This window comes from Littorina saxatilis, linkage group LG17 (genome assembly GCF_037325665.1).
Source record: "Littorina saxatilis isolate snail1 linkage group LG17, US_GU_Lsax_2.0, whole genome shotgun sequence".
NCBI classification, from domain to species: Eukaryota; Metazoa; Mollusca; class Gastropoda; order Littorinimorpha; family Littorinidae; genus Littorina; species Littorina saxatilis.
In genome coordinates, this window is record NC_090261.1 from 15,730,441 (window position 1) to 15,743,391 (window position 12,951).

At 45.1% G+C, this 12,951-nt stretch overlaps 1 protein-coding gene across 5 annotated transcripts in view; it reads left to right on the forward strand.

Annotated features, from left to right (window-relative positions):
* The first annotated feature begins 451 nt into the window (after positions 1–451).
* Positions 452–12,951, forward strand: part of LOC138952861 (serine/threonine-protein kinase MRCK alpha-like) — a 97,568-nt gene continuing 85,068 nt past the window's right edge. For all 5 annotated transcript variants that reach the window (XM_070324597.1, XM_070324599.1, XM_070324601.1 and 2 more), the window contains exons 1-7: positions 452–1,066; positions 4,638–4,729; positions 5,015–5,098; positions 5,385–5,480; positions 6,771–7,013; positions 7,437–7,493; positions 8,107–8,250. In XM_070324597.1, the coding sequence (XP_070180698.1) occupies positions 880–1,066; positions 4,638–4,729; positions 5,015–5,098; positions 5,385–5,480; positions 6,771–7,013; positions 7,437–7,493; positions 8,107–8,250 (903 nt within the window). In that variant the 5' untranslated portion in view covers positions 452–879. The remainder of the gene's footprint in view (positions 1,067–4,637; positions 4,730–5,014; positions 5,099–5,384; positions 5,481–6,770; positions 7,014–7,436; positions 7,494–8,106; positions 8,251–12,951) is intronic.

The following is a 12,951-nucleotide window of genomic DNA, read 5'->3' on the forward strand; positions in this document are numbered from 1 at the left end:
TTTATGTCCGGTAAGCTTACATGTAAAATAGCGAATGTTCAGTAAGAACTGGATTAAAAACTAATTGTCCGTTAAAACTAATGGTGTTAGGTGATGGAGACGAGCCAAACACCACTAGCACTGTTTATCTCTGTTTCACTTTCAAGCACAGGAAAGGAGGAGACCGCACAGGGGTAGCGCTATCTCAACTTCGTGAGTCATCTTCAAGTTCATTCACCAAGCTGACTTAGATAGTGGTGCGCATAGTTGAAAACGGGGCTGATGCGTCATAATGAATATATGTGCATATGAGTTTTAAAGGATTTGTGGTTTGAACTGTTGTTTAAAAAGCCATGTCAGATCCACCTGAGCCAGCAGCATCCTGCAAGACAAACAAAAATTCCGTTCTGAACAGCCAATATATATATTTTAATGTAGGGGTGACGTCATTGGCTGCGTAGCTGAATTCCCATAATTCCAGAGCGCTTGAGCCGCCATGTTTCGGCCCGAAGCTATATGTCGGAAACTAGTATTAGTAAACTACTGACACTGCTGCAGATACTCACAACCTTTGCATCATCTTCGAACCTAAACTACAAAAATGCGCATCAATAGGGCAAAAGACGGATAGCAATTTCATGGGGGATTTTATGCTTCCGAGCTCCAGGATCGCTGGAAATGCAGTTTGATATTAGAGAGGAAGTGATAAATCCAGTTTCTTCCGAAGGTGTAATTCTTCTTCGAAGGATGCGTTCGTTGATGTCAGTGGTGGAATCTACAGATTGTCCATCATTTCACTCAGGATCATCGAAGTGTTGGACGTAATTGTTCAATAGACTGTGGATATACCATGAACTTCTTGACTTCAGTTGAAGTACAATAAAGTCGATCTCCTCTGGAATGGCCATGTCGTCGGCGGAGGAGAGGCTTAGGAAATTAGAACAGCTGTACTTGAATGGAGTTTCCAAAAGTAATGGGTTGAGTTTGAGTGTTGAGACGCTCTTGGATGTTTTTCTTGTTCTCTACGATGAGTGCAGCAGCTCAACACTGAGGCGAGAGAAGAACATCTCCGAATTTGTAGATTTTGGTAAGCATTTGTGCATGTGATTGTGGGTTGCACTTGCAGACCTTGAGCCATTTTCCGGTTCTGTATCCCATTCCTTACCAGTCTGCAGGAATGATGCTACCATTTTGTTCGAAGACAAATTTGCAAAAATCACTGTTGTAATTAAGACTATGTTGTCCACGAAAGGTTGTCCATCACTCCATCCCAAGTAAAATTAAAGTAGTCTCGACAACATTTTCTCATACAACTCACACAAGCCTACATTAGTCACTTACACACGTACATGTACAGTATACAGGAAATAACATGAGAACAGTCTTTATTTTTACAGCTATTTCAGCACTGTTTACACTAAAGTGCATTAAAACAAGAGACCATTAGTGTAGCCTACCGCATCTCATTCACAATAGACCCTATCGGTATTCCAAGCTCTCGTAATCTCTCGCAAATTTCAGAGCATAGCAAAGCATGCGGTACAGCAATCTCGTGCGAGCTGCACAAGCCAAGGTTCGAAGTTCTCGCGATGTTCAAAGCATAACAAAGAGCGTGTCTCGCGAGAGCTGCTCAGATACCGAAAAGGTCTATTCAAAGGCAGTGTTGTTGCCAAACTTAGAGGACAATAGACCTTTTCCGTATCTGAGCAGCTCTCGCGATATTATCGTGAGACACGCTTTTTGTTATGCTTTGAACGTCAATAATAATGCAACAATAATGGTCATTCATGACCATGGTTGCAAAATGGAAGAAGAACGTCGTGAGAACTTGAACCTTGGCTTTTGCAGCTCCCGCCAGATAGCTGTACCACATGCTTTGCTATGCTTTGAAGTTTTGAGAGCTTGGAATACCGATAGGGTCTATAGGTCTGATGGACCTGGATTTATAATATATGGGTCCAAATGTCCTGGCTACATAAAAATCAATCAGTAAATGTAGTCTCTCTGGATTGGTTATAACTTTAGAAATGCTTCATTTTCATCGTATGAGATAGAATTTCAGAAGTTCAAGCCACTGTCTGCATTAACATAGACACACGCAAACACTAAACATACATCCCAAAAAAGAGTGATACTTTTTATGTTTAAAACAAAAAATGACTGGTAGTGTTACATCTATGCATTTTTAATAGCATCAGGAATTCTCAGCTAGTGTGAATACAACACTATGGCGATCTAGACCCACGACTTGTATCCAAGACGTGTACCTGTAGACTGTAGTGTACGTGTAGCTATGACGTCACATGTTCTGGAAACTTGGTCCATATTATGATTATCCACAAATAGAACTGCACAACGGGAAGCAGAAGATCTAGTCATAGATAGTCACTTTAATGAATAAAAGCCTCTCCAAACTTATATCTGATACTTCTCACTGTTTTTTGTGTTTTTAAAGCAACACACATGTGCCTGAAAGGGATGTAAAATTACTATTATTTGGAAAATTGCACGTTTCCCTCAGCCTGATTCATGGGCGGAAGTGCCTTGTAATTGTATTTTTGGTGCCAACAAATCCAACATCATTTACCTTTTATTTCCTAAAAACAGCACATTGAAATCTGCTAATGCTTACCCTGCGACTAATGTTAGTTTACTGTGCTTAAAATTAAATTGTACAGACAGCGACAATTTAGAATCAAACACATCCGTCTTCAGCATAATTTCTCTGGAATCCATTGTATATGTCGTGTTGACTAACACAACATGTAGAACTTGGAAAATGCCTGATGTAAAAGCTCGATTTGATGACATTGCAGGGAACATCATATTCATAGCCGGTACACGGTACAGGTACACGTCTTGGCTATACGTCATGGATCATCTGCTGATTCGAACCCAACGGGAAGTTTGACCATCATGGTCCTACGTGGCTGATCAGTCCAGACCACTGACACTGTCCGGTAACTGAGCTAAAATGTGACACTTCGTGCTTCGTTTCACATGGAGAATTATCGCGGGGCACTCGGATGTTACAGTGAAAATATTCGGAAGTACGAAGCATGAAACGCATTTTCGCTCGCCTGAGTGAACTATAAACATGATGACATTCACGCCCTCGGTCCATCGTCAAAATATCTACTGCAACAGATGCATGTTCTGCGAGGTCACAAGTTGTGTCTCAGTAAATGTGGATAAACAGGGTTGTCAGTCGGCAAAACTGCCGCCGAAACATTTCAGTCACCGAAAAATATGCCGTCATTTTGGCAGAATGGCCGCAGAATTTTACATTGAGTCAAGTTTTGACTAAATGTTTTAACATAGAGGGGGAATCGAAACGAGAGTCGTGGTGTATGTGTGACTGTGTGTGAGTGTGTGTGTGTGTAGAGCGATTCAGAGTAAACTACTGGACCGATCTTTATGAAATTTTACACGAGAGTTCCTGGGCATGATATCCCCACAAGTTTTCTTCATTTTTTGGATAAATGTCTTTGATGACGTCATATCCGGCTTTTTGTAAAAGTTGACATAAATTAACTTGGTGAGTTACATAGGTCGAAAGCATAATCATGTGGATGACTGGGGCATGAGACTTATATCCAGTTAAGTGCAGCTACTGTGTATGCCTTTGCAACATATGACTTTTTTTAAGACATAGGCTGTAGTTATTCTGTGCATAAGTCTACTGTCTAGAGCATGGTGTATTCACTTGTGTCACTGTCAGTGCACCAGGTTCAGTCATAAGCTGAGCTTGTGTGCAATGTGTAATGATGCAGCTTTGGATATTTTGCCAACTACTCTGTTGGTTTTAGTGTAACACTTGCAGAGACTGAGTGGCAACTCTCAAAATAACCAGAAGAATTTGACAATGTGTTAAGGGAAAAAAGACCAGAAGTTTACAGAAATAAAATTCTTGGAGCTTGCATACAACAACAAAACTGACTGTCCTATATTATAATTATGCCAACTTGCTTTCCCCGCAGAGGTCATTCAACACAGTTCTTTTCTCTCTTTAAAAGTACATTGATATAAAGCCCTTCTGCAGTCTTGCTTTTTTTGTCATTTGATAAAATCATTGTGTCAGAAAACAGTTGACACTGACAGTATAGTTCATACTCATACTCATAGTCTAGCCTTGAGTCACATGGTTCAAAAAGTAGACTGCTTGTCACTGTCAGTACTTGCTGCTCAGTTAATGAATTAGGTGTTCTTAGATGCCTTGCATGCCTCAGGCAATTGGCGTCCTAATTCATGGCTTAGAAGGGTATGCATTGTGTGTACTGTATGCACTGTGCATACTTCGTGATGTAGCCAACTGGCTTCTTTAGATAAGTGCACAGCAAACGCAGGTGAACCATAACATGTAAGTTCAAAGTAAAAAATGCATTAAGTATTACAAACCATAAGTCCTAATTGACATCTCCAAACACCCACAAGTAAATGTGCATTCAAAAGCTATTTTTCCCAGTAGTTCAAACTTCAATACAATTACGATTCTAAAATGTCACAATCATAACAGTCACAATTATCATGCAACTAAACTCACACACAGAAAAAAGTTGCAACTGGTGAAAAAACCCATGTAGTACATGTACTTATCAGTGGAACTGAAGGTCTGTTATAATTTACTCATTCTTTTTCTGTTCTGTTCTGTTTCACAGCTCGTCCAGTTGCCACAACAGTCAAAAATCTACGACTTCAGCGAGATGACTTTGAAACACTCAAAGTCATTGGTAGAGGTGCTTTTGGAGAGGTAAGCAATGACAAATAGTAGTTACTCAGTCGACTGTGAGATATAAAGTGGCCCGGTCTGACTGAATCAGTGATTGAACTGGCTCCACTGAATCAGTGGATAAATGTTTCAATTTTGTTGTTTTTTGAAGTAATGCTGACAGTGATACTGTAATAGCCCTGGGGTTGACAGGGTTTTTCACAAAATGACTAAATATCACTTGACAGCAATGACACTTTACTATTTTGATCGGGGGGAGGATTGGAATGTTTGAGCTCATATTCATGCAGAAGTCTTTTCTTGCAGGTGGCGGTTGTCAAGGAAAAGACAACGGGAAATGTGTACGCCATGAAAATTCTCAACAAATGGGAAATGTTAAAAAGAGCAGAGGTAAAATCTCCACTTCTGTTTTTCTTTTGTTTCTTTTATTTTATTTTATTAAACTGCTTGAAATTCTTTTTGAAATACATACATGTACATCTATAAAATATGTGTTTGAAAAATTGACTGGTCTTTTTCTTTTAAACGATGGAATAACTCATACATGTAGAGTGTGTTTTGTTGTTGAGGATGTTGCAATAAGCCGAAGCTAAATTGATGTGTAAGAAGATAAGAAAGACACATTTTTATGGTCATTATGATTCTTTTTTTTAATTCAGTGTGGAATTTGTTGCAGACTGCCTGTTTTCAAGAAGAAAGAGATGTGCTTGTGTTTGGGGATCGCAGATGGATTACAAATCTGCATTACGCCTTCCAGGATGACACCTATTTGGTAAGTAAACAGGAACAGACTAATGAAGTACAGGAGCATTTTGTGTGTGTGAGAAGGACAGAGGTAGAATTATTTATAGACATTAGCGTTGGTGCCATTTGTCATCATATTACCTGAAGTTGTATCCTGCTGAGATTGTGCAGGCACAAGAAAATCTTTTGGTTGTGAAAGGTTATGCCGCTGTGCACTTCCCTTGATGTAACTATAAGTGAGATAAGCTGCATGTAGAGTTAAGAATCTGTTAAAGATTTTATGCAGTCTACGCAAACTTCTGTTCACAAGGCATGCTGACCCATGTCTATTCACAAGATGGTGTCCTTGAGATTAATTAAAGTTGAGATTAATTAAAGTTAAACATACCGTTGAATTCTGGCAATACCATCTGCAGGGATGAACATTGTGATCAAGTAATCAAAAATTATAAGAAAAGATTTCGCGATAGATCCATGATCTTCAACCAATTTGGGATGTAAAAATTATCAAGGTAAAACTAGGAAAAGTCAGCACCATATGATCTCCAGGCAAGTTTTCCTCTCAACTTTCATACTTGCGTCTCTTTAAGAGAAATGTATTTCCAATATTCCAATATAATGTACCCCTTTCTGGTACTTGGATTTTTACACCCCCGGTATAGGGGTGTGTATAGGTTTCACTCGATGTGTTTGTTTGGGTGTTTGTGTGTTTGTTTGGGTGTTTGTGTGTTTGTGTTCGCATATAGATCTCAAGAATGAACGGACCGATCGTCACCAAACTTGGTGAACAGGTTCTATACATTCCTGAGACGGTCCTTACAAAAATTGGGACCAGTCAAACACACGGTTAGGGAGTTATTGGTGGATTAAGATTAAGAGTGACATATTAATGGTCAAAGGGAAATAACCTTCTCAGTTGGTGGCAGTGAGATTGGTTATTTCCCTTTGACCAACGGGGGTGTTTTTCCTACCTCGACGTACCCTTTCGCAATGGACCCTGTGTTTACGCGAATAAACATTCTGACTTCTGACTTCAGACTTCAGACTTCAGACTTCAGACTTCTGACTTCTGACTTCTGACTTCTGACTGTCTCTCTGTTTCTCTGTCTCTCTGTCTCTCTGTCTGTCTCTCTCTCTCTCTCTCTCTCTCTCTCTCTCTCCGCATGTAATAAAGTTCTGAGTTCTCTGACGGGGGTGTTTTTCCTACCTCGGAGGAATTTCTTGTTTCTTCTTCTTCTTCAGTCATGGGCTGAAATTCCCATGTTTACTCATGTTTGTGCACAAGTGGGTTTTTACATGTATGACTGTTTTTTCCCAGTATCTGGTGATGGACTACTACTGTGGGGGTGACCTGCTGACGCTGCTGAGCAAGTTTGAAGACCGGTTACCAGAGGACATGGCCAAGTTCTACATCGCGGAGATGGTGCTGGCCATCAACTCCCTGCACAGGCTCAACTATGTCCACCGCGACATCAAGCCCGACAACGTTCTGCTTGACCGCAGCGGTCACATCGTCCTCGCTGACTTCGGCTCCTGTCTCAAGCTCATGCCTGATGGAACAGTGAGTAGTGTGTGTGTGTGCGTGTGCGCGTGGAACAGTAAGTAGCCTCTTTGTGTGTGTGTGTGTGTGTGGGGGGCAGCAGGTAGCCTATGTGTGTGTGTGTGTGTGTGTGACAGAAAAGTGAGTTTATGTGTTTATGCGTGTTTATAGGCCTGTCTGGATGAGCAATGGGTGTAAACATATGTGTGCTTGTATGTGAACTGAATGAATGAAGGAAAAAGAATCAGTTTTATATTTCTGTTTTGAAATCAGTTGTAAACTGACTTTTCAAAGACTTTCTTATCAAATAGTCAGTGCCAAGTAACGGAGGAGTATTTTAAATGATTGCAAACTTGAATTGTCTACAGTAACTTCAATCATCTTTAAAAGTGTTGTAGGTTTCTCGGTGATGTGATTAACGTGTTGGTTCTTCTTGTTGTGCAGGTGCAATCATCTGTGGCTGTTGGAACGCCGGATTACATCTCGCCAGAGATTTTGAGGGTATGTACTTCCACATTTCAATCTCTATAATGTAATGAGTAGGTGTGTGTTAGTGACTGAGATCTTGAGGAGTGGAGGTTAGGGGATGTGAAGGAGGAGATAGCTTTGAACTTGTTTATGATAAGGATGTACAACTGTAAGGATTGAATGTGCTTTACCAACAATGTCATCTTAAGGAGGGGAAGTCAGGAATGGCTTAGATGAAACACACTTGTTGATAGGACCATGATTCTGAACCCCTATACTAAGCCATATATAGACCAGTGTAGGAAGAGTATAGCTTTTTTACAGTCATATCTCTAACATGAGATCCCTCCTATGAGAAGGATCTAAATTAAAGGGCTAACTTTGTCAGCCACTGACATGTTAATCACAGAATCCTTGTTCATAAGGATGGCTGCAATAAAGGGACACTTCAGCTGAAACCTTGGTTATCATGTCGTACAAAGTACCACTGTACAGCATTTTATCATTTAGAAACATTAATTCCCTAAAGTTTCAATGGAAATTGTGTCTAGTTTGACCAGGAGTTACTCACATGTGCATGAATACTTCTTGCAAGTAAAATGTAATTATGAGGAGATTCTACTTGAGATGATTACTGTTTTGACAGGCAATGGAGGATGGCCATGGAAAGTACGGCCCTGAGTGTGACTGGTGGTCGCTAGGGGTGTGCATGTACGAAATGCTGTACGGAGAAACACCCTTCTATGCTGAGTCATTGGTGGAAACCTACGGAAAGATCATGAACCATCAGGTAACTGAACTTACTTCATCCACAAGTGTTTGAAGACATGGGCTATGCATCTTAGGTTTGAAGTTGCAGAGAATTGTTTCTCGTCTGTGGCAAAAGAACTGGTCAGAGAAAAGGCATTATGTGCAGGTTGGTTTCAGCAGAGATTGAGGTCCTTTCATTTGATTTTGTGTATCTGTGTGTGCTTTCTGGACTGTTGAAAATGTTATACATTAATTGTAAATTCTTGTAATGGTGCTGTGATTTCAAATTTGGATACACACGGTTGTGAGATTCTATTCTTTGTAGATAACCACATATAAATTCTTTTACTTGATTGATTGATTTAGTGTTGTTGTGTGATTAACTAATTGATTTAATCACATATTCTTACTCCAATTCTTATGAATGCATTGACTTCAGTCCCACATGCTAGATGTCGAAAAAACCACTCAAATTACCTGCCCTTAGTAGGGTGGTAACCAAGCTAAAAGCGACGCCATAGCCGTTGCTATGGCCTGACCTTGCTCAGTTACCCATAACACCCTGCGCACCACGTGAGCGCCAGCATCCGTAATAATCATTCTCGACTTTCGACAACACACGGTGGACGTGTCGGAATTTTGTCACTCACTTTTGGCCTTCGCATGCCTGCTCGTCCGTGAGACTAGCCGGTTTCTTGTGGCCGGTCTACCTGTCCGTCTACCTTTTGGTGAGATCTTTCCTGTTTATGTTTGGTATGAATGTTGATAGCTTTGTGTTGAACACGCACGCAGAAGTTTTTCGTTCTGGGTGACTGTTTTTCGCCGGTCTTAAAATGGCCGACAACAAAGCTAAACTTGGCGCGAGACTGACTGCAAGGTGACAAGGCTCTTAGCCAGTTTAAGAGACTATACCTTAGAGTAGCCAAAGAACTTTGATTTGCCTATTATGCGGGTCGTAGATCCGTCAAACAGCACTTCTTTTGATGTTCCTATCCCTCCGAGGGCGGGTTCAGTTCTTTCACAGCTCGCTTCCCCTGTTGGGGTTAATCAGCCTTTAGGCTCCTTATAGACTTCGTCGTCGGTGCGACTGATGGGGGGGGTGGCCTTGTGGCTATTCTTTCCCCTTTCTCTGCGTAAGAGGAATCAGTCAATGTCCTCCTTTTGGGGGGACTTAACGATGTTTTGTGTCTTTTTCTCAGCTGTTCAGGCGCGATCGGCGGTTCCCGCCCTCCCGTTTGTCAGCTTCGCACTGAGGTCTAGTGCAATTGGCCAGTTCGGTTCAGTCCTTTCTGCCACTGGTAGACTGGGTTGTTCGCGAGCACTCTCTCCGTAGGGAGAGGGGGTCTGCTTCCTCTCTGTCTCTTCCCGCTCAGCTTGCTTTTAGCACTGCTGCGGTGGGAAGTCAGCTCTCTCCCCTGGTGGGAGAGGGAGAGGGGGGGCATGGTAAGTCGCAGCCTGGCCTTGGTCCATCCCTGTCCCATTGGGGGCAGGGGGCTGCTGCTTCCTCTCTGTCTCTTCCCGCTCAGCTTGCTTTTAGCACTGCTGCGGTGGGAAGTCAGCTCTCTCCCCGGGTGGGAGAGGGAGAGAGGGGGCACGGTAAGTCACGGCCTGGGCTTGTCCCACTCTGCCCTTTGCGGGCAGGGGGCTGTGTTAGCTTCCCACCCTTTCCCGCCCCCCGGGCGAGTTTGGGTGGCGGCTTTCCAGGCTATGTTACATACCCCTTCTCTGCTCCATTTGGGGCAGGGTGGGGGGGGTATCAGTGGCTCACTCTTTCCCGCCCACCGGGCGGGATCGGGTGGGGGCTGGAGCAGCGTTCCACCCTTTCCCTCCTTCTGAGTTGGACTGGGTGGGCGCTGTTGGACTGTCTTCACAGTCTGTGCCTCAATTGTCCTGGCCCGACAATCGTTCTCCTCCCCTATCGGGGTGGGTGGGCGGTGGGCTATAGGACTACGGCAGGTGGACGGAGGGGGGTCGGCCGTTGCTCGGTTCGTCTCTCTCCGTCGCTCTTACTGCTGTGACGAGCCACCCCCCTCCCCATCTGGGGCATGGAGTGGCTCAGGCCTTTCTACACAGCGGGGGTGCTATGTACGGCTTTCCAGGCTACGTTACATACTCCTTCTCTGCTCCATTTGGGACAGGTGGCTGTGTTAGCTGCCCGCGCTTGTCGCGGGTCCACCCTTTCCCTCCCTTTGGGTTGGACGGGGTGGGCGCTGTTAGACTGTCTTCACAGTCTGTGCCTCTATTGTCCTGGCCCGACAATCGTTCTCCTCCCCTATCGGGGTGGGTGGGCGGTGGGCTATAGGACTACGGCAGGTGGACGGAGGGGGGTCGGCCGTTTTTCGGTTCGTCTCTCTCCGTCGCTCTTACTGCTGTGAAGAGCCACCCCCCTCCCCATCCGGGGCATGGCGTGGCTCAGGTCTTTCTACACAGCGGGGGTGCTATGTACGGCTTTCCAGGCTACGTTACATACTCCTTCTCTGCTCCATTTGGGACAGGTGCTGTGTTAGCTGCCCGCGCTTGCCGCGGGTAGCGGTCTCGAAACAATGAGCTTGACTCTCTTTTGTTCTCGGCAGGGTGTCTCGCACAGTGGTCAGGGAACAATGAGCTTTGCTCCGTTTTGTTCTCTGCACGGGCTGTGCCGGCTGTCCACCTGGGACAGGCGGAGACAGAACATACTCTTTCTCTCCAGTCTCCCATTCTTTGTATTCACAATGGTCTGCGGGGACTCGGCTATAGTATCGCCTGGCCAGTGGTCATTGTCCTTAGCCAGCATAGGTCACCCCCACCCCCCCCCCCCCCCTCCTAGGGGTGGGTGAGTGATAGGGCTACTTGACTTCGACAGGTGGACGAGCGAGGATCGGCCGTTTACGGCCGTTTCTCTGTTTCAGTCCTTACCCCCTCTAGGGGTTACGGCTGTGCTGGACCACCCCCCTCCCCACTTGGGGTGAGTTGTGGTTCAAACCAGGTAGTCTGGTTCTTAGCACTGGGATGCTTCTCTCGCACAGCGGGTGGGGTAAGACGCGCCGGGCCCGGCTTTGTCTTGTTTCTCCACTCTCTCTCCTTCTCGGCAGAGATCTGTGCCAGTTACCAACCCCTCTTCCCCCCACCTCTTGTTCAGGTGAGCGGTTTTGGGTTGGCAGTCAGAGACTGATCACGCTTTTCATCCACACTCTTGGCGGTGTTATCGGCAGGAGTATTTAGTGCGCGACCTCCCCGGTCTCCCCTCCTTTTGTGTTTTACACAACTGGTGGTTAGGTTCGGACTCCTTGTTTGAGGAGGGGGAGTGTATAGGGTTGCCTACTGGTTGTAGGCTTCCCATACATAGAGCGGCTGCTGTTGCAGTTTACTTTGTCCCGGATAGGTTGGGGGTGTCTCTCTTCCTTCCTCTTCCGGGATGGCTTTGGGTTTTCACAGGCTTTCTCGCAATTTGTTTCATTTGCTGAGTCTGCGGTGATTGCCTACCACATGCCACACTTTTTGGCTTGATCCGCACCTTAGGATAGTGGTCTTCAGCCTACACCTTTCCCGCTGCTTCATACGCAGGGGACTGCTGGCTTCGGGGTTTCAGGCTGCTTCGTCCTCACTTTTAGTGCGGAAGAAGATAGCAGGGAATTTTCAGGCTCAGGGTCTGATCCGGACTTTTTTATTGCCAGGGGCTAGTTTCTGGCTTCGCTTACAGACCACAGGGAACATGGAGTTTTCATGATGTTACTCCTCCCTCTCCTCTCTGGAGGAGCTAGGATGGCATGGTTTGGAGTTTTCTGCTTTGGCTGAGACTCTCTTCTGTGCTTTCTTATAGGCAATCTTATCCTCCCTGAACGCTCTTTTGGGTTAGGGAGGATGCCTTGGATAAGGCTTTAGCCAGGCTGCTTGCAGCTTGGGCTAGGGTCGTCACTGAGCGGAGGAGTTTCTCGGTGACGTTTTAGGCCCACACTGTTTTTGCTTGGTGTGATCTCCTTCTTTTACAAGGGGTTTGATTTCACGCTGGTTGCAGGAAGCAAGGGTCAGGCTTTTTCGGGGGTTGTTAAAACCTACTCAATAGCTGGAATCTTTCCCTTCCTTCTTGGACCTCTGGCAGCGCGTTTATGCGCTCCCGGTTACAAAGGGGTGTTTTGGTTCAGTGTCTCCTCCCTCTCTGCGAGAGGTGGGTCGGCATGGGCTAGAGCTTTCAGCTTTGGCTGAGATTTTCCTTGGTGCTCTCACATGAGCTTTCCTTCTGCGTTTCTGCACACAGGAAAGGGCTCGGTTTCTGGGGGGTGTTGGTCTCTGGACTATCTCGGGGTCTGGTTGAGCTTTTTCAAGGTCAATCAGCTTGTCAGCTGCACTTTCTTTTGGTGTTGAACCAGGCTTTTTGCCTGGTGCTCTCAGTAACCAGGCAAAATTCCGAGCTGTCCTTATCCCAGGTTTTTTTACCTGGGCATGCTGTTCGACTTTGTCTCTTGGAAGGTTGGTTCTTCACACAAGAGAGGATAGGGAGGCTTTAAGCTCTTTTCAGTGCCAGACTGGCACGAGAGCAGGCCTCTGCGGGGTCTTTAGACCCGATTTTCGGTCGGACGGTATCGATAGCTATGCTGGCCCTCTAGTCTTTCCTCAAGTTGTTTTGGGGGTTCGGCCTCACAGGTCTGGGACATGAGGGTCCTCCTCCAGAGTGGGTTCCTCCACGCGGGAAGGTGGCTGGAATCCTTTTGGATCGCTCAGGGGTCTTTTTTCCCTAGCTTTGTTTCCCCCTGGACTTAGACCG